General features: G+C 30.4%; 1 protein-coding gene across 4 annotated transcripts in view; it reads left to right on the top strand.

Annotated features, from left to right (window-relative positions):
* The first annotated feature begins 1,825 nt into the window (after positions 1 to 1,825).
* The window catches only part of LOC134682954 (uncharacterized), a 35,950-nt gene continuing 14,506 nt past the window's right edge, over positions 1,826 to 23,269 (top strand). The window contains exons 1-9 of one of the 4 annotated variants that reach the window (XR_010100936.1): positions 1,826 to 2,006; positions 3,673 to 3,822; positions 5,338 to 5,431; positions 8,971 to 9,067; positions 10,342 to 10,473; positions 11,018 to 11,156; positions 12,215 to 12,307; positions 14,459 to 14,511; positions 22,503 to 22,586. Coding sequence is in view for 3 of the 4 variants with exons in the window: in XM_063541896.1 (XP_063397966.1) it covers positions 20,237 to 20,328; positions 21,075 to 21,706; positions 22,503 to 22,586 (808 nt within the window). In the remaining variant the exon portion in view is untranslated. Of the gene's footprint in view, positions 2,007 to 3,672; positions 3,823 to 5,337; positions 5,432 to 8,970; positions 9,068 to 10,341; positions 10,474 to 11,017; positions 11,157 to 12,214; positions 12,308 to 14,458; positions 14,512 to 18,895; positions 19,505 to 20,136; positions 20,329 to 21,074; positions 21,707 to 22,391; positions 22,443 to 22,502; positions 22,587 to 23,269 lie in introns of those variants that run through there. The other 3 variants (XM_063541897.1, XM_063541898.1, XM_063541896.1) reach the window with 3 other exon arrangements.

The raw sequence follows: 23,269 nt of genomic DNA, 5'->3' as shown, positions 1-23,269 counted from the left end.
TATCCAAATGAGGTCCCTATGGAGCAAACACACATGTAATAAATATAATCAGACTATCTTTATAACATACAGTTTTATGTATATACACGACTTTAACATAGTACGCTTAAAATAGTGGTACAGTGATCATATGTTAAATAAAAAAAATATTGAAAGGTGAAATAACAAATATAACGAATACGGAGGAATATTCAATATCTAATGGTAAAATCAACAGCTCAAACACATCAAACGAATAGGTAACAACTGTCATATTCCGGATAGAGGCATTTTCTTATGTAGAAATGGTAGATTATGCAAATTTTATAGCTAGCTTAAACTCTCAGCGATGTATGAACAAAACAATCAGATATATTAGGTGAACATGTCAAAATAGGGATACAATAGTCAACAATGTGTTATAATAGTAATCACTTAAAAACAATAAAACACAAAAAAGATGCTACACCAGAAATGTGACAGATGTCCTCCTACTTCGTTTTATTTGCAATTATTTTATATTTATATTTTTTTAAATTTATGCCGGAAATGTATAAATATATTCTAGAATTGTGAGCTTCAAAGGCTCTAACAAACCTCCTTGTATCTGATGCAGAGAAACAAACATAAATGTACTTTTTAGTCACAAAAGTTAAAGTGTATTCACAGCAAACAGCAAATACTGCAGTAATAGGTTTTGAGAAAAGTTAAGAATTCATTACTACACCAGCCATCAAGGGTTTGCTTTATTTACACAGTCTTCCTCGTGTCTGAAGCAGACAAGAAAGCCACACCATAAACGATTTTCAGATATAAATTTACCAGCAGTACTGAGAATTACTAGTTACTTATCTTCTGTGTTCATAAGTCATATTAGTTTGTCCCTTGATTTAATTACAAGAATTAGAAAATTGAGTAACTTTAAGTTATTTCTTGAAATAGATGAATGCGGTCATTTTTAAATTTAACACATTGAAAATGATATTCATCCATGATAATCCGCATATTTAGATTAACAACGAGAAAAATCTCTATCTTTTATGAGAATACCCTAATACTTTATTTAAAAAAGAGAAGCTTTCGATTCCTATACTTTCTTCAGTACTCCTCGATTTATAAATCAAAGTTTCCGTTTGCTTTGCATGCAACTATAGAATACATATGTTATACACATATACTCATACATGTTATAGATATAGGAAGATGTGGTGTGAGTGCCAATGAGACAACTCTCCATCCAAATAACAATTTAAAAATTAAACCATTATAGGTTAAAGTACGGCCTTCAACACGGAGCCTTGGCTCACACCGAACAACAAGCTATAAAGGGCCCCAAAATTACTAGTGTAAAACCATTCAAACGGGAAAACCAACGGTCTAATATATTTACCCTACATGTTATACACATATACCCTACATGTTATACACATATACCCTACATGTTATACACATATACCCTACATGTTATACACTTATACCCTACATGTTATACACATATACCCTGTTTGTTACATTTTTGATCAGGCGTACAACAAGTATAAGATGTGTAGGGACTATATTCACAACACTCCTCATTGGACGGACATGGATGACTACCACAGGTCAAAGTTTGTGGCGGAGGATAGGAAGGGTCATAGGAACCAGGTATTAGAGCAAGGTGTATATGGCGATCAACCTTAGCGATCAGCCTTCGTTTGTTTCAATACAAAACCAACAGAATGGTTGGGAAATTATTTTATTTTTATATTACTTAAACTCAAATACTATTTAAAATTAATTTAGTGTTATTTTTTTACTTTCAAATAAAAAAAAATGACATTATTCTGTAAATCGAAATAAAAAAATTGAGGGAGAAATTATTTCGAATAAGTTTTCAGTCAAACGCATGTGTGATCATGACTATTTAATATTTTTGGGAAGCAGACTGCCTTCATACTGACACTTGAACGGGCCACACTTGAACATTGAAAACACTTTTACAGGATGAGACAACGACCATGCTTGTAGTGATTGGGTTTTTAGATTAAGTAATATATTATTGTGTTATTTTTTAAATACAGAAAATGAATAAACTGACCACTGTACTATAAATTAACAAATTTAGACGAGACAGGTTGAAAATATTGTCCCCTAATTTCCAGGACTACAATGCAGGAAATGGTTGTGCTACACTTGTGTCACCTTTGGCAATTGTCATTTTGAAAACATTAACCAGGCATGCGCCCGGAAAGTAAACATCAGTACGTTGATGGTTTTCTGTAACAAAAGAAGAAGAAGAAGAGTACCTAAATACATGTACATGAAATAGGATTCCGATACATGTATACATGTACATTTCATCAAATATTTAATTTCAATTGTTCCTTTGTTCATTTGGTCCATCTCGTAATAATTACAATTTGTAAATAAAGACAACAGTAGTATGCCGCTGTTCAAAACTCATAAATCCATGGACCAAAAAAAAATTGAGGGAACCACAATAAATACAAGAGGAGAACAACAACACAACATGAAAATGCAACACACACAGCGGTAGGTCTTTTCACCACCGAACACCACTGCACACCGCCAAAATATATCCAATGAACAGAGATCGAGGATACTTGAACTTATCATTACTAATCATGAATATATTTGAATTTTATAACACACACTTATGTTATCCTGAAATTGATGAATTCCGGAGACATTTTCTTTATATTGATTTTCAATTTCAACATAAAAATGATGCACATAAAAATCGAAAAATTGATTAAATTATATGTTATTTAATTTATTTGATCATTTTATTGTATAATATCAAAGTTTTTCTTAGTGGTTGGTGGTTTTTGAGGTGTTCGATGGTGAAAAGACCCACCCCACACACAGTAACGGATCAAACACCAGACGAAATCCCACGAGAACAACACCAACAAACATAACATCAAAACCAAACTAATGAATTTGGGATAGACAAGTACTGTGACAAGTCTTACGTTAATGTGAACCCACACTGAATAATAAGAGGAAATGTAACACACACAGAAATGAACTGATACATTCCCCATTTCCATTCTCAATTTTATAATATAACAATGGCCATATTCCTGACTTGGTACAGGACATTTGTATGATATTTTAAATAAAACTTGAAATAAAGAATGTGATAAATGTTTATTAAATTTAACCCATATGATCCAATAGACCTTATCGCTATTTGAACGCCATCTAACATTTTAATAAATGGCTATTATATATTTTGAATTTATTGAACCATAAAACTAATTTTTGACTTCTTCCACAAAGCGGATTATGTAAAATGTGAAGAGTCAATAATTAGTTTTATGGTTCAATAAAATCAAAATAAATTATTGCCTTTCATTATAAATAAATTTCTATCAAAAATAAGACTTTTGAACTTTATTTTTTTTTATATTAACAATAACAACGTACACACATGTTGGTGATAAATACACAACATCAGAGTGGGCGTGTCGTCATAAAAATTGGCAACATTGAAAGTAAAACTAATAGTTTTAACCAATCGACGTCATAAAACAAAACATTTGACTACAATGGAAAAGCGATCGTTCTGTACGTCAAAAGTTCAAGCGGGATTAGCGACAAGGTGTATAACATGTATGGTCTGAAACATATCTATAGACTATACTTAGCACGGGCTTATGATCCTGAATTTTATTCACCTAATTTCAGATCAGCTTCTTGGGAAGAACACTTAATTTTCCAACAAATCTGGAGGCCTGCGAGAAGAATTTATTTGATTTAAATTGATATGGACGATACTGTTACATGTACCATTTACACGATTGACATCTCTTTGCATTTTATGCAATACAATGGCAGGTGAGTTTGAAATTAAATAAGGTTATCAGGTGAGGATGCCATTTTTTGTAGGCTGCCATCTTTTAGTTTTGTGAGTTGGTTTGGTTTGGTTTGATTACTATTTTGATGTTTCTTTACAGTCGATATTCCACAACAGCTGCTTTTAGGGCCAGGTTGATCAGCTGGGCAGTTGGCTAACTAGAACAATGTGTTGATGTTAGATGAATCATTGAATCTGTAGTAGATGACTGCATTCTGCACTCAGACATCTGGGCAGCATATGACACTCACCCCTCCACAATGGGTTTCAGAGTGTTGCTGACGCTGGTCTATTGTAAGGGAGCCTTATAAACTAGTTTGTTGTTGAACCATCTCAGAATGTGTATTGCAGTCACATTCCAATGATGTATTGTTTGACCTTATGGGAATTAATAATTACTTTGATAGGTTCTGTTTGTTTTCAAACAATTCTTTAACGCTTCAAGAATTACACCAATTTTCTGATAACATACATACATGAACAGCAGTGGTTTCTACGATGACAATTGCCGATTTCAAAACTTGAATGTGTATGATTGTGTAACCAAATTACCATGGTAATTTTAGCATGAATGTTTGGTGAATGTCAAGTCTGAAGGGTAGTACATTGTAGGACAACTCATACATTTTTGTTTCAAATTGAACCATGTTTTGATATTTGTTTTTACTGTTGAATTTAATTGTTATGTCAAAATAGATAATTATTCACCTTGAGCAATGTATTATTGTTGACCATTATATAATCTTTTTTTTTTTTTGGCAAAATCGTCTCCAAATGAATATGTGATTTTAATATTACTTCGCAAGCTTCAATCAAATCAAAAATAAATGCAAAAAATGTGATTTTTTTTCTTCTTTCAAAACACAACCAATATACAGAATTAATTGCAGGATAAAGACGATAACTGTTTAGTGTCTTTTAATATTAGCTGTATTTTTTTACTTGCTCGAAACAGGAATAATAGCTTGCATTACACCTGTTTCCTAGCTTCATACAAATACAGCTGATATTTAAAGACACTAAACAGTTATCGTTTATGAATATGATATCACAAAGATATAAAGGTGGATTCCTTAACAAACCCTAAATTGTAATTAAAAAAACATGATATTGTGACATGAAATCTACAGAGCATGAAATATCTCTTTGTAAATATATTTGGTAGCTAAGACAACCTGAAGGGTTCTACATGTTCTAGCTGCAGTAGAAAAAGTGAAAAGAATATGAAATCAATGAGCGAAATACCAATCTTTGTTATTTTTCTCTTTTTGGAAGCACAGAATCACCCAAAACTAATTTTATTAATCTTAGTACAGTGTATTACAAAATTATATGCATTTGCTTGAACAAATATCATTATTTTGTCAAGTGTAGAGTTGGCAACCCTTAAGCCCATTTGAATGTTAAAAACAGGTTGGCAACATTTTAGCCCATTTGAATGTTAAAAACAGTTTTCGACACAAACTGAACTGAAGGTTTTTTTTACTTTTGTACAGATATTAGAAAGGTGAAATGTGTGCTCAATGGTGGATTGGAAAAAGAGGTTGTAGCTGACAAATCAAAAGGAAAAAGAAGATTGAAACGTGAAAGGTTTTTGTAAATTATTTATATAAAATGCCAAAAAACTATTTAAAGTAGATTTGGTGTCTTTTTCTGAGCACCCCAGTTGGACATGTTCCAAAGGAAATTTCAATGATTAAAAAAAACCACACAGAACCTCTGTTTGTTTTATTAAATGATCAAGTCTGTTATGGTTTGAATTTATCCATTATTAACCCCACTATTGTTGTTTGTTCTATTAAGACTGTATGGTTTGAAATGATCCATTATATTATCAGCCTTACTATAGTTGTTTGTTCTATCAAGGCTGTTATGGATTGAAATTAACCATTATCAGCCTTAGTATAGTTGTTTGTTCTATCAAGGCTGTTATGGTTTGAATTTATCCATTATCAGCCTCAATATTGTTGTTTGTTCTATTAAGGCTGATATGGTTTGAATTTATCCATTATCAGCCTTACTATAGTTGTTTGTTTTATCAAGGCTGTTATGGTTTCAATTTATCCATTATCAGCCTCAATATTGTTGTTTGTTCTATTAAGGCTGATATGGTTTGAATTTATCCATTATCAGCCTTACTATAGTTGTTAGTTCTATCAAGGCTGTTATGGTTTGAATTTATCCATTATCAGCCTTACTACTGTTGTTTGTTCTATCAAGTCTAATATGGTTTGAATTTATCCATTATCAGCCTTACTAAAGTTGTTTGTTTTATCAAGGCTGTTATGGTTTCAATTTATCCATTATCAGCCTCAATATTGTTGTTTGTTCTATTAAGGCTGATATGGTTTGAATTTATCCATTATCAGCCTTACTATAGTTGTTAGTTCTACCAAGGCTGTTATGGTTTGAATTTATCCATTATCAGCCTTACTACTGTTGTTTGTTCTATCAAGTCTAATATGGTTTGAATTTATCCATTATCAGCCTTACTAAAGTTGTTTGTTTTATCAAGGCTGTTATGGTTTCAATTTATCCATTATCAGCCTCAATATTGTTGTTTGTTCTATTAAGGCTGATATGGTTTGAATTTATCCATTATCAGCCTTACTATAGTTGTTAGTTCTACCAAGGCTGTTATGGTTTGAATTTATCCATTATCAGCCTTACTACTGTTGTTGGTTCTATCAAGGCTGTTATGGTTTGAATTTATCCATTATCAGCCTTACTATAGTTGTTTGTTTTATCAAGGTTGTTATGGTTTGAATTTATCCATTATCAGCCTTACTAAAGTTGTTTGTTCTATCAAGGCTGTTATTGTTTGAATTTATCCATTATATTATCAGCCTTACTACTGTTGTTTGTTTTATCAAGGCTGTTATGGTTTGAATTTATCCATTATCAGCCTCAATATTGTTGTTTGTTCTATTAAGGCTGATATGGTTTGAAATGATCCATTATCAGCCTTACTATAGTTGTTTGTTCTATCAAGGCTGTTATGGTTTGAATTTATCCATTATCAGCCTCAATATTGTTGTTTGTTCTATTAAGGCTGATATGGTTTGAATTTATCCATTATCAGCCTTACTGCTGTTGTTTGTTCTATCAAGGCTGTTATTGTTTGAATTTATCCATTATATTATCAGCCTTACTACTGTTGTTTGTTTTATCAAGGCTGTTATGGTTTGAATTTATCCATTATCAGCCTCAATATTGTTGTTTGTTCTATTAAGGCTGATATGGTTTGAAATGATCCATTATCAGCCTTACTATAGTTGTTTGTTCTATCAAGGCTGTTATGGTTTGAATTTATCCATTATCAGCCTCAATATTGTTGTTTGTTCTATTAAGGCTGATATGGTTTTAATTTATCCATTATCAGCCTTACTAAAGTTGTTTGTTCTATCAAGGCTATTATGGTTTGAAATGATCCATTATCACCATTGCTACTGTTGTTTGTTCTATCAAGGCTCTAATGGATTGAAATTATCCATTATCAGCCTTACTATAGTTGTTTGTTCTATCAAGGCTGTTATGGTTTCAATTTATCCATTATCAGCCTTACTACTGTTGTTTGTTCTATCAAGGCTGTTATGGTTTCAATTTATCCATTATCAGCCTCAATATTGTTGTTTGTTCTATTAAGGCTGATATGGTTTTAATTTATCCATTATCAGCCTTACTAAAGTTGTTTGTTCTATCAAGGCTGTTATGGTTTGAAATGATCCATTATCACCATTGCTACTGTTGTTTGTTCTATCAAGACTGTTATGGTTTGAAATGATCCATTATCAGCCTTACTATAGTTGTTTGTTCTATCAAGGCTGTTATTGTTTGAATTTATCCATTATCAGCCTCAATATTGTTGTTTGTTCTATTAAGGCTGATATGGTTTGAATTTATCCATTATCAGCCTTACTATAGTTGTTTGTTCTATCAAGGCTGTTATGTTTTGAAATGATCCATTATCACCATTGCTACTGTTGTTTGTTCTATCAAGACTGTTATGGTTTGAAATTATCCATTATCAGCCTTACTATTGTTGTTTGTTCTACTAAGGCTGTTATGGTTGGAAATGTCAGATCCATTATCAACACCCCCCCTACTATTGTTGTTCTATTAAGGCTGTTTTGGTTTGAAATTATTCCTTATCAACCTCATTATTTTTGTTTGTTGTATGAAGGCCAATAAAGGGCCAAATCAAGCATATATCTACCAGTAGTTTCCAGATAATGACTTGTGTTTAAGTGTTTTGATCTCTCTGAAATATTTCTACAAGTTTCAATACGACAAAGGAAAGACATGGATCGAGTGTGGTGGTTATTGCTCCTAGGGGGGATTCAAAAAGTGTAGGGTACTTCTATTTTTAAGGGTGTTCAAGAAGAAAAGTATTGCACAATAGGTTTGTAAGATCTTGACATTTTTTATTTTGTTTCAGAAACCTATACTATGCCAAAAATTTGATAACAATCAAAGTTCAGACAGTATCAAGCTTAAATATTGTGTTCAAATTTGTCCCAACTGTTCAGGTTCTAACCTGTGTGGTTGTATCAGGCTGTACTCATTGAAGCATTTTTTCTATAGTTTATTCCATCTTCCTGTTTGGATAGGCAATTGCAAACTTCAACATCTAGATTTACATAATAAAATTGATTACTGATATATTATAAAAATCATATAAGAGCTTTCCAATTTAATATTGATGGTTTTAAACATAAGCACTATGGAGTAGTATTAATTTCATTTAGGCAACTCTGCAAAAACGTGTCTGTCAGTTTCAACACAATATTTAAAATTACCCATTTAACCAGATGTTTGGCATTTCACAGGTATGAAAAACAATTTTGAAATATACCATGTATTGCTTTTGTATCTTCTTCACAGATGTATTTTTATGGCTTAAGAAATAAACCCTTTCTAGCAAAAAATATACCAAGGTATTTTTACTCAGTTGCAAGTTCTAATTCTGTATTCTGTATAAAAAAAAAAAAATTTTTTGGATTGTTTTCCTTTAGAGACTTTAAGAACTTTTGTCTTATTAATATTTATTTACAGTTGCTATTTTACACAACAGAAGTCTGACCTTATCATTCCTTTTAAATCCATGCTTTACTTTCAATTTCATCCAGAAAATCAGAGCAAGCAAGTTCGTGTAGTTATAAGCAGCCAAAAGACTCTCAGCATGTTATACCGGAAGAATGTACTTCAGAAATTTATGAGAAAACTGTATGTTTATTAATTGTATAACCCATAAAAATTTGTTTGGATAAAAAATGTTATTCCCTCAGTAAAATTATATGTCAGCATTGAAATCCTTGAAGAGAAAGGCCATAATATGACCAAAATTATATTTTTAAGGAGTTGGTGCATTAATAAGCTATTTAGGCCCAAAATATAACAGTTTTTCAAAATTGTTCAAATGTAAACTTTAAGCTTTTAAGTCATGCTAAATTAATGAAATCTTCAAAATGTTTGCATTTTGGTTAATTTGTGTTCATTCATTAGATTTAATTGAAAGTCCTATTTGTAATTGATGATGACACATAATGTATAAAAGGTTGATAATGAACACCAATGCTTCTACTTTTATTTTTGTAAAAAAAAGAAAAGTTACATATTATGGCATATTTGATAGATTTTTCATCTATAAGATTGAAATTGAGCGCTTTCAAATGAATAAATAATTTCAAATCTTTCACATACTATGGATTCATTATTATTCATTGGACACCAATTTTTCTTAGATTTCATGGTTATAGTTGAACTATGAAATTAAGTGTTTAACAATTGATAAATTTTCTAAGGCTTGTATTAATGCTTAAGCAAAACCAGTAAATTGAGGTCCCTGAACACATGCAAAACAACAACTGGTGCTCACAAAAAAATAAATGAATCCACAGTAAAGTAATTGCATCTACTGAAAGTGTCCAATATTTTCATCAGATGAACTTTGTAGGCTAAAATCAGCCTTTACTGGATCAGAACCTTTAAAGGATGAACTACAACAAACAGACAAATTGGTTCTAAATTGCGCAGTTAGATTGTTGTCATAGAATCCCAAGATGTATTATTAAAATCTGCATTACTACTGTGACACTTAAAGTAGTAAAAATATTTGTTGGATTTTCAAATAATCTTAGTTGACTGAAAATAACAGTGTTACTTCCTTTATAAAAAAGTGATTACTAAAAACTCCTAATTCTAATGTCAATTCTATGATAGGGAAAATCCTTTAAAATATGCCAAATTAAATGTTACACCATAGATACAACAAACAATTTATCATATTTCTTACTTAGTAAATGGTTTCATGCTAACTCAACCTCTCCCTTATATGATAGTTATTTATAGTAAAAACTGTGGTAACCTACATCCCAAATATACAACACAATTGACTGATTTTTATTTTCAAGCTGCATTTTAAGTTTTCTTTATATATCATTGTAAAATGAATAATAGCATTGAAAGAATAGTATTTATATTTTTTTCTTTTTTTTCAGGAAAATCTACCCTTTGATGGTGAAGAAATTTATACCAGTCTGTTAAAGTCAATGCATGCTATTGTTCCTGTTGACAACCAGTATAAAGCATTTTTAATGCAAGACTACAACATGTGTAAGAAGATGTTAAAGGTAAAGAAAATTGTAGCTTATCATTAAATATTACTAACATTACTGGTATAGTTTTCAGTTTCAGAATTAAAGTAGTGACAACTCTTCAACTACTTTCTTTGTTAACATTTACCTGCTGTTAATAAATCCTCTGGTGATGGAAATATGACTTTTAACTAACCACTACAACAATTTCAATTTATGGTATTGACTAAGTCTGCATACAACCTGTTAGGAAATTGCTATTTCCTTTAATATTTAAATTCTTGGTTCACCTGTTCACATGAAACAAAAACAAAAATTGGAATCCTATGAATAATAATGAATCCACAGTATTACCTTTTAGTACAATTGTCATGATTGTATACAAATTTTGTTGGTTTGATCTATTTTCCTGAAAATTTTGAAGATTAATTGCAATTCAAAAAGCAACATTTATCAGCAAGACAATATATAAAAAAACAATTGATTTTTTTTTTTTTTTTTGGTAACCTACTGTATACTGATGATATCTCCCCTAAAAAAAACCACATTTGCTATTACATTTTTATCTTCTATATTTCAGGATCAGTATGTTGTTATACAGAGGAGAGTTCTTATTATTGAAGGAATACACAGATGGATGTATTGTTGTTCCTGTAATGTTGCCCAAGAAAGACTCCTGCTAAGCATACCTGACAATCTTACAGGAAACATTGAAAAGGGTACAATTATAAAATTGAAAAAAAGATACATTAACATAAATTCTACACGAACCTCTCATTTCTTCGGTTTCTTCAACATTATGCAGTGCACAGACAATTAAGAATATAGTATGAAAGTCAAACTGACATGTATTTTTTGGGATAAGTCTATCGTCAAATTCTTGGTTGACAATAAGTTGAATGGCATTCCCTGCTTCCAAATAATCATAGTAAAACATTTTTCAGATTATACTATTGTGATAATTTTTTGTCCCCTTTGTCACAAAAAGTGAGACATAGTTATTGCTTTTTGGCGGTAGTGTTTTTGCAATTGTTACCTTTTCTGCTTACGTAAGTTTGATAAAAACTGCTTGTGATACCTCAAATATATTTTGTATGATGATGTATTACTATCAGTACATATTATTTTGAAAAGTATTTTAAGGTTTTGTCCAATGCCTTTCAATTTGTTAACAATTTAGAAGGCTAAGTTTGTCTTAAACTTTTTTTTTGTATGAAGTACTTGTGATATATACTTTAAAGTTGTATTACTATCAGTATTTATCAGTTGACAACTATTTTGAGGACCAGATCACTAGTTCATGGTCTGGCAATGTTGAACAGTCTAAATATTATGCCTACAGGTGAGACATATATGTGTATAGTTTGCAGATATTACCAAAAATGAGGAATTTTATGATTTTTCTAATAAATAAACATGAATATAAGATAATGTAAACACATATCAAAACAAAATACTGGGTTAAAAAGATCATGCAGTCTCTGCCATTTAATTTTGCATTATGTATCAAAGTTTATGTCAGCTTAATTTCTGGTGCAAAATAAAATTAATTATAGTATAACTAATCGCCGTATTTGAATATAAAAAATAAGACAACACGTGACCGGACGACGCCTGGATTAAACGAGTGCGCAGCACGAGTTTAATCCATAGCGGCGTTCGGTCACAAGTTGTCTTATTTTTCTTGTTCTTGTTCTGAATATTTTCAAGGTTATTTTCAAATTTGAAACCATTTATAACTGTCAATGTGAAATATCAAATAATATTTTTATTTTAGATTTGGAAGAAAAATGCATACATGTTGCACCTGCAAAGGGAATAATAGAGGGTTTTCAAATGGAAATTTCTCCAGAGGCAGCCTATGTTAAAGGTTAAACTAAAATATAGAAAAATTCTTACTTAAAAATGAGAATATGAATGTGATACTGATGTGATAGTTGATACAAAGCATGGTATTTCATCATAAGGACTTTTTTTAATAAGTTCTTTCTCTAATAATACTTTTACTTTAAGAAAAAGTGTCATGCACAGCATTGAAGGGAGATAACTCAGAATTTTAAGATATCAAGTATACATTTTTCCTTTCAGTTAGAGTAAATAGTTCTTATTTTCTTGAGATTGAGTTATTTCCAACAGTATATGATTTCAAAAGTTAAAGATGACACAAAAGGTGTGAAAGTAGTTCAATTTACTGACACTATAGAAATATTATTAATTTATCAATAAGCACTAATTGCCAAATCCAACATACTAGGTATAGTACTTGAAATAATATATACAAATCCTACCTTAACTCTACTACAGATGAATATACTATAGAATTATATTTCAAAAACAATAATTTTGTGTAGTTGCATTTAATCCTTGAAGGGAGGTTATTCATATTATAACAAAAAGATTAACTAAAATAATTATGTTATGATCTGTCCCATGAAATTTCTGAAATGATACAAAATGTATGTGAAAATTCTATTGAATTTGTATTATATGGTACAAAAATTAAACTCAACCATAAGAAATTCATCTTGAATTTTTCACTTGGTTTAAGGTGAAAATTTGTATGTTAATTTCATGTCAAAATCAATAAATTTCAAGTCAGTTTAAAATTATCAAACAAAAATATAAAACAAAAAATAACAGGTATTAGTTTTAAACATAAGTTTAAGTATTGGATTTTTTTTTTTTTTTAACTTGACACCATTAATAATTGTGTATGCCCCCTCTGTAGTGGAGGGTGCATTAAGTTTTACCCTTGCCGTAAGTATATCTGTACTTTCTTTCCCAATTTGGTTTTGTTTCTGTAACTTGAGTTTGCATCAACCAAAAGTTATTAAATTTATTTCCTGTGGATTTATTCACGTGAAAAATTTCCGTTGAATAGAAGTTCAGGTCAGATACACATGAAATTGATGGGAGCAAAATTTGGCTGATTTAAACAAACAAGAAACACACAAGAATTAATTCTATTTGATGTTGATAAGATTTTGTGATTGCTTAACTTTCATTGTACCAACTTACATTATAAGTTTTACATTTTAAGAATTGATAATTTTTCCAACAATTTGCATATTTATACTGGAAAATTACCATATGTGCAGTTAAAAACATTAAATAACTTATATAAAATTGACAATGGAAATGGGGAATTTGTCAAAGAGACAACAACCCGACCAAATAAGAAAACAACAGCAAAAGGTCACAGGTCTTCAATGTAGCGAGAAATTCCCACACCTGGAGTTGTCCTTCAGCTGACCCCAAAACAAATATATACTAGTCTAGTGATAATGAATGCCATACTTATTTCCAAATTGTACACAAGAAAGTAAAATTAAAATAATACAAGACTAACAAAGGCCAGAGGCTCCTGACTTGGGACAGGCGCAAAAATGTGGCGGGGTTAAACATGTTTGTGAGATCTCAACCCTCCCCCTATACCTCCAGCCAATGTAGAAAAGTAAACGCATAATAGTACGCACGTTAAATTCAGTTCAAGAGAAGTCTGAGTCTGATGTCAGAAGATGTAACCAAAGAAAATAATCAAAATGACAATAATACATAAATAACAACAGACTACTAGCAGTTAACTGACATGCCAGCTCCAGAGTTCAATTAAACTGAATGATTGGATTAATGATGTAAAATGCTACCTTTTATATCCATTCTTTTACATGTTTCCATTTCTGAATAAATTTGTATGCACTGCAAGAATATTATTTCTATTAAAAGTTAGTACTCCACATATATTAAATTATGAGTTTAAAATTATGCATTTTTGCTTTCAATCTCAAAAAATTTATATTTATATGACTGATCAAAACTTATTAATCATACATGTTTAACTATTATTTATTAAAAAGAATAAGTGTGTGTAACACGCTTTACAGAAATAAACTATGTAGACATTTTTAAAATCAATTAGTGTAAAAACTATTGGTTATCAGAATTATTAACGCTGATGTCCTCCATTTGGTAAGACACATTGAGTAAGTACATAGAAAGTAACCTGATATTTGTTTTGTAGGCAAGCAAACTGAAAATGAAACAGATCACACATATGACAAGCAAAGGGCAAATGTAAGTATTTTTTTGTTGACAATAAGTGTTTTGAAGATTCAGTTCATGAGAAATTGTGTCATTTAAGAAAAAAATATCATTATGAAATTCTCTCTTTATTACAGAACAGTCAGTTGTTGATAAAGATAGAAAGGAGAACTTAGTTATGACTGATTTCAAGAACATATGATGTCTATGTCATTTCAGTAAATGTGCAGATTAATAAGTATATATGTGTAACAAAATGCTCCTTATGTTCTCATCTGAATGTTTTTTTTTTACTGATTTTGAAATAGATGGAAAAAGATATATCCAAAGTAGACAGAGGAATCCGAGACAATTATTTTAAAACTTAGCTTTTACTTAGAAAAATAAGGTTGGTTATAATAACTTAAAAAACGGAAAAAAAAACAATTTACTTTAAAAAGAGGAGTGTTCACAATTTAAAATTCAGGTAAGTGTAAGCATATAATGATCAGCAAATAGAGTGTAACTAGATTTTAAATCTGAATTACAATTACTAGTTTTTTGTTGAAATCATTTTTGGTTTCAGATGGAACTATTATTTTTTAATAACAAGTACATGGGAGACAATTCTTGTACTATTTTACTTGTTAAAATTTTTCTTATCTTATTTAATCCTTTGGTGATGGAAATATGAACTCATAACTAACCACTAACATGTACATTTAAAGTCTTCATCTGAAGGAGAATACATTTATTGTAGGTTGGTTTAATTACAATGGGAGACAACTCGTGTACTATTTTACTGATTAACATTTTCCTTTATCTTATTTAATCCTTTGGTGATGGAAATTTACTAACCACTAACAGGTACATAAAAAGTCTTCATCTGAAGGAGAATACATTTATTGTAGGTTGGTTCAATTCCAATGGGAGACAACTCTTGTACTATTTTACTTATTAACATTTTCCTTTATCTTATTTAAATACTTTGGTGATGGAAATTTACTAACCACTAACAGGTACATAAACAGTCTTCATCTGAAGGAGAATACATTTATTGTAGGTTAGTTTAATTCCAATGGGAGACAACTCTTGTACTATTTTACTGATTAACATTTTCCTTTATCTTATTTAATCCTTTGGTGATGGAAATTTACTTACCACTAACAGGTACATAAACAGTCTTCATCTGAAGGAGAATACATTTATTGTAGGTTAGTTTAATTCCAATGGGAGACAACTCTTGTACTATTTTACTGATTAACATTTTCCTTTATCTTATTTAATCCTTTGGTGATGGAAATTTACTAACCACTAACAGGAACATAAAAAGTCTTCATCTGAAGGAGAATACATTTATTGTAGGTTGGTTTAATTACAATGGGAGACATCTCTTGTACTATTTCACTTATTAACATTTTCCTTTATCTTATTTAATCCTTTGGTGATGGAAATATGACTTTTAACTAACCACTAACAGGTACATAAAAAGTCTTCATCTGAAGGAGAATACATTTATTGTAGGTTGGTTCAATTCCAATGGGAGACAACTCTTGTACTATTTTACTTATTAACATTTTCCTTTATCTTATTTAATCCTTTGGTGATGGAAATATGAATTTTAACTAACCACTAACAGGTACATTTAAAGTCTTCATCTGAAGGAGAATACATTTATTGTAGGTTGGTTTAATTACAATGGGAGACAACTCTTGTACTATTTTACTTATTAACATATTCCTTTATCTTATTTAATCCTTTGGTGATGGAAATATGACTTTTAACTAACCACTTACAGGTACATAAAAAGTCTTCATCTGAAGGAGAATACATCTATTGTAGGTTGGTTCAATTCCAATGGGACACATCTCTTGCACAATTATTCACATTACATTGACCTGTTGTTATTTAATCACCTGGTGATTGGAGTATCATCTTTTCTTTATAAATAGATCTATATGAAGTCTTTATTTGACTGAGAATACTGTGAATTCATTTATTTCTTTATATTATGTTTTTTCACTGATATTTATTCATTTTGTTCCAGCCTTTTAAAAATGTAATGGTTAGTTTCTGCTTGTATTAAATTTGTATCGTACACATAATTATAAATATATTCATTTATTTATTTATTAAGATTGAGGTCTTTGGTCTGGAAAATAATTCCAGTATCCTATGTGTAAGATGGCAGGATGCAAATGATACCACCTACAACATTGTGAGAGTAGAATACAGTGGGCTTACACCACAATTGGCATGTCAATCCTGCCCGCATTCATCTGAAACCTGTAAACATATAAAAGGAATACTAAATACAGAAGAAACCTCTGACATTCCAGTCAATGTTAAAGAAGCCTTGAACCAGGAAATGAAATGGAGATCAAGATATGTGCCACAAAGCATCTCCCAACTTAAAATACCATTTGATTGTCCATCTGAGGAGCAGAAAAGGAATCGCCACACACAGGTGCCTAATACGATTGAAGATTTCATACTGAAACTGGTTCCACCAATTGACGGCTCATGTGACTGTGGATCAGGTTGGGGTATTGCCTCTGAAGAAGCAGACATGAAACTGTATACAACAAATGATGTAATACAAGTAAAGAGTGAGTTGCTAAAAAAAATTATCTGATGGATAATAATATTTCTCATAATGTCAACCTTAAAGTCACAGTAATAATACCAAAAAAACAATAAAAAGTCCTGTTTAACTGAAATCTTATAAAGAGGAATCCAGTTTGCTCATTACAGTTGCATAAAATGAAAAACCAATAACAGCCGACATCATAATTTTATTCAATTTCATTCAGAAGCTATTTTTTATAACATATTTCCTGTATTTGCAAAAATGGAATGTTTTAAGCTCAGGGTTTACTGGATATGTCGATTTTTTTTACACAAAATGGCTATTGAGGAAATATTTGTAGTAATTTTTATCATCAACTGTTTTCAGATTTATCAATCAATAACTTCATGCTTCCTCTTTACACATATTCTTCACTATCAGTTTAATCTTAGATATATTATCAATGAAGGAACTGTTGTGGCATTTTTCACAGGAACCCTGGTTTTTGAAAATATTACAGATAAAAAGGGTTTCTTGGAGATGAAATGAGACATTTCAATACTAATTTAAAATGTAGATTTGAGATTTAGAAATGTAGATAGATTGACCTTAGAGAAGGTTTAAACCACAAAAGGAAGGTTGGTATTGATTATTGGATGATTATCCAAATCGTTAAGGAATAAGGGATCAAAAAGAGGCCAAAAACAAGCATTTTTCTAGGTTCAAGGTTATAACTTGTGTAGAGTCTAAAAGTATTTTGATTGCTCTGAAATATAACCACAATAAATAATTTTCAATAATGAAATGCAAATAGGGAAATAGTTTACTCTTGCAAGCTACGTTTTTTTCATGCTTGTGCTCTGTTTATTATTTATTTCATACTTTTAATAGTTGGGTTAAATGTTTTACATTGTAATAAATAAAATATGAGAATTTTGAATTAATTTGGTGAAGATTATTTTGACAGCTAGTTCCCCCAGGCCATCAAATTTCATCAATATAATTTGATACCTTTTTCAACAGCTTATTACCGAAAATGCCTGAATACTGGAGAATGCCAAAATGTTAAGGAATACGATGGCTGTGAAGACCAACTTCTAAATATGGGCACATATTTAGTGTCGCATAAGGTTTTAAGAAATTATCTTAAACAGTATGTAACTCAAGGGTAAGAAATTTCAACCATAAGTGCTTATAATGCACACAAATGTATAAATTAGATAAAAATCATACAGGAAGTGGATATATTTTCAACACATTTTTTTCAATATTCAATAACATTACAACCAAGATCCTTGGGTGTTTATAATTTATTAAAAGAAATCATATAATTTATACACATAGTTAGTATAATTGTCACTGAGATGAAATGGTATGGATGTATGCAGCTATAGTTAGCATACATATTATGACAACAGTATAGTCCATTAAGAAAGACCTAAACCTATTACATATTTCATAAGGGGATCCTCAATGTCGTCATCTTTTATTATGAAGAACATCATCAAATGACAACAATTTAATTGCAGATTACTGATATTTCAAAGGCACATACTTATTGCCAATTTTATCTACATGTATATTCAATTAATGTTATGCAAAAACTTCTCCATTCTAGTGACACTATTAACATTTGTATTGAGGTGTTGAACACCTTGTTTTGGTTTTGCTGTTATGTTTGTACAACTTCTCTTGTTTTTTTACTACAGCTGTAACACTTTAGAATAGATAAAGGAAGATGTGGTTTGAGTGGCAATGAGACAACTTATAAAAGTAAATTATTATAAGTCAAGGTATGTGAGAGCCGTGGTGTAGTGGTTAGTGCATCTGAGTGCTAACACAAAGGTTCCGGGTTCAATTCCCGTTGGGGATAAAAATTTCAGGAACTCAATTTTTGGCTCTCCCTATGTCCTTCAATACTCAACTTCTGCTCACACCAAACAGCAAGCTGTACAGAGCCACCAAAAATACTGGTGTTAAACCTTTAAACAGGGAAACAAACAGTATAATCTATATAAAAAACTAGAAACACTATCACTTAAACAGAAGACAACCACTGAACATCAGACTCCTGACTAAGGACAATTGGTTATGTCTTCATCTACCAAATATAGTAACAATGGGACATTGCCTGCCATACAGAATTCATATTATGTTGCTGTAGGGATGGAAAATATTTTGTTTTTGGTATTATAGTTTTCAGAAACATATTTTTTTAGTGGCATTTAAAATCAATATCTGGTAATTGTCAAAATAGTTTTTTGGTATTTGGCACAAAACTGTGGAAGAGCTCATTAAAATTGGCCTTTCTAAGTTTCTAACGTCTCATGGAAAAAAGGTATTTTTTTCTGACATTGACCTTATATTGTCTATTAAATTTCTACAAAGGTGCACACTATCATCATTTTACAAACAATGGACTTGGGAGCAACTTGAAAGTGGGAATTTGAACTTTTCAGAGGAGTTCCAGTATAACAGGTAAGTTACAATAAGTAAATCTGGTTTCAAGAGAAGAAAAAAAGATATCATTCGTATATGCAACGTTTGTGATGCTTTATCATATTAAAAGATATATTTTTATTCAAATGAAAGGCTATGTCAATGTTGCAATATGAAAGCTTTTGAAAATGAATATCATTTTGTAATGATTTGTCCAGCCTGCAGGCATCTGCCTTTGAGATTTTTGCCTAAATATTACTGTTCTTGCCGGAATATGTCAAAATGTTTATCACTTATTCAAACATGTTCAAGAACTTTGGTATTAAAACTTTGTTGTTTGTTAAATGAAAACTGGAAACTACAGTCACAACTGATCAAAGTAGATTATATATGGTACTATTTGTTTAATATTGTGTATTCAGTATCAGGGGAGTGACTGTTAAAAGTCTGGGTATCCAGTATTTCTTTACAAGTCAGACTTCATTTGTTTCCCCAACGTTTTATAGATATACATGTGTTTGAGTATATGCTAGGAAGCAGGCTATTTAATTGAATTTGATAAAGTTTGTATTCATATGGAGGCATTTCAGCATGAGCATTCTTGTTGCATTATTTCATGGATACCTCTTGGCTTAAAATATATAAATATGCTAAAAAAAAAAATTAAATAGGTTAAGATATGCATGGTACAGTTTCCTGGAGTTATTGGATTTGAACTATAACAATGGGTTTTCCTGTCCTGAGTGTGGAGACTGTCCACACACTGTGGTTATGGATGGAGTTTCTTTGGGACTTAGAAAGACCTTCATGCCTTGGAAACAATATTTAAAGGAGACAACAGATAATGCTACATTTGATGGAAGGTATATTAGTATTCTCTTTTAGAGACTTAATTTTACTTGAAGCTCAATAAATACATGTCAGTTTTTTTCGAAAGACAATGAGATGTACAAATATACAAAAAGGTCAAATAGCAAATATGTCAAAAATTGTTGTTCAACATACTTTCAACAATTATAATAAAAAAAAATACTATAAGAAAGTCTTCAAACTTATCTGCCTTAGTATGTGAAAAAAATAAGTCAAGCATCTTGATTTCAGATAGAAAAATAGGTTAACAGATGCATTGACATTAATTTGAATAATGCAATTTCTATCTGACAGATAAAAAATAAAATCCAAATGAATGAGACAGATAGCAGTCAAACAAAAATCCATATGTAAAGAATAAAGTCAGGTTTTACACCAAATTGTGTGCATATCAAAAAAACAATCATCATGAAAAGAACTTGAATAATCAGTGTTGAAATTGTCTGCAAGTATAGAAGAGCTCTTTCTTAAATGGCCATCATCATGGTTATATTTATATTTACAGTTATTAATTTTTGAATATTTTTCAGATAAGTGTTCATATTTTAAAAGAAAGCTATACTTAGTTATTATATTAGGTATACTGCCCTCCTTTGCATACTGGTCAGTTAGCAAGCTAACAAATACAATTCCTTTATGGCACACTCAAGGCGTTTTGCTGTAAAGTGTATTGGAAGAAAGATTTTGAAGTTATAACTGACCAGGGTTTTTCTGTGACACATATATTGTATTATTTCAGTTCTCACAATACACGAGTATTTATCAACAATGCTGAAACGAGAAAGCTACTGTTGAAGTTTGTGAAGGAGGGGTTAGATGAAAAAGAGTACTGCCAATTACAAAAACTAATTACAACTTATCAACCTGCAATGACAGATATTTTGAATGACTTTTGGGAATCTGGTTTTGCCAAATGTCCTGGGATTTATTGTGATTTGTTATCAGTATTATCAAGCAATTATCCAGTTTGTGGTTTTCTGCATGATAACAATAGAATCTTTCAAATATTTTCTGATTGGGGATTTTTTTTTCAAAATGATGACAGTGTGCTTTTGGAGCAAGAAGTTCCTTTATTTTTTAAACTTTTAAAAAACCTGGAATGGAAAATTCCTGAATTTATGCATCCTATCATGAAGGAGTTAGTTGTAAGGGCACAGTCACCATTCATTGGCAAAATACACAACATCTCAGAGTGTGAATCAGGCTGTGCATGTGGAGGGATTGGTTTTTTTCCGACAATGCCAACTCTTTGCCACAGAGGAAACTACAGAATTGATAAAAAAAAACCTAGGATGGAAACAAAATGCACAAAAAAAAGATCAACACATCCAACATTAACACCTGGATTATTTACAGTCTCGTGTATCCATGGTAAATATATTTTGCATACATGTTACAGGTTATTAAACCTCATAAGATAAAGTTAACTGCATCAGAAAAATCATGATTGTATGTTTGTTTAATTCCAATGGGAGATAAATCATGCACTATTAACCAATTGATTAACTACCTAATTAATGCACTAGTGATGTAATTATATCTGTTATTTAATAGGTCCATTAAAGACAACTTATCAACTATTTTCTTTTTTAACATTCATCTGTTATTTAATCCATGGGTGATTGGAACATTATTTTAGTAAACAGGTACAGGGGAGACAACTCTTGTACTGTCTATTTTACTTATTAACATTTTCCTTTATCTTATTTAATCCTTTGGTGATGGAAATATGACTTTAAATTAACCACTAACAGGTATATAAAAAGTCTTCATCTGAAGGAGAATACATTTATTGTAGGTTGGTTCAATTCCAATGGGAGACAACTCTTGTACTATTTTACTTATTAACATTTTCCTTTATCTTATTTAATCCTTTGGTGATGGAAATTTACTAACCACTAACAGGTACATAAACAGTCTTCATCTGAAGGAGAATACATTTATTGTAGGTTGGTTTAATTCCAATGGAAGACAACTCTTGTACTATTTTACTTATTAACATTTTCCTTTATCTTGTTTAATGCTATGGTGATGGAATTATTATTTTTACTAACAGGTTCATGGGAGACAACTCATTAACCTTAACTTGCTGATATTTAATCACATGGTAATTTTTATACTTTTATTACATTATCATATACCAGTTTTACACATTTACATTATATAGGCATTTGCTATGGCTATGAGATTATGGAAGATGCAGAGAGTCCCAACATTCCTTTTACTGTTCTCCGTACCAGATTTCATACTGGTAATTATGTTCTTCCTCTGTTTAATGATACTTAATAGATTTCTTTTATTCTGATCCTAATTCAAATATTATAGAAAAAATATCTTTCCAGTTGTAATGCAATGTCATACTGTATCTGCAAGATATAAACACAATAAACAACTTATAATTTGCTTTAGCTTCTGTCATAAATTATTGAATAAATAATCATAACTTCAAGAACTAATCATTCAAGCATACTTGAACTTTATTTAACTATTTTTTATTTTTAAACTTGATTTAACTTTAATATTTTGCTGTCTTCAGCTATAACTATAATCATTATTATTTTTATTGCATGTGCACATACTTTTTACATAGCATGTGTTTCGTCTGTGTGTGATTTATATATTTATTTTGTTTAAGTATATATGTTGCTCTGTCTTTAATCATTTTTGCTACCATTTTCATCAATATCATTGACCTGACAAATTGTAGAAATGAATTAAAATAAGTAAAAGAAAGAGACTAAAAATAGCTAGCAAACTATAGTTACAGATAAATAATATGAGGGCCGCAATACATGTGAAAGGGGACAATTTCTTTTCAACTGAGACTTTTCAGATGGCATTATTCATTTAATAATTTATTAATGAACTTGTCCTTTCATAATTGGCTAACATTACATAACTTTATAATTTTTTGTACTGTTATAAATTGTGCTG

Source organism: Mytilus trossulus, chromosome 9 (genome assembly GCF_036588685.1).
Source record: "Mytilus trossulus isolate FHL-02 chromosome 9, PNRI_Mtr1.1.1.hap1, whole genome shotgun sequence".
In the NCBI taxonomy this organism is placed as follows: Eukaryota; Metazoa; Mollusca; class Bivalvia; order Mytilida; family Mytilidae; genus Mytilus; species Mytilus trossulus.
This window is presented reverse-complemented; position numbering and strand designations above follow the sequence as displayed.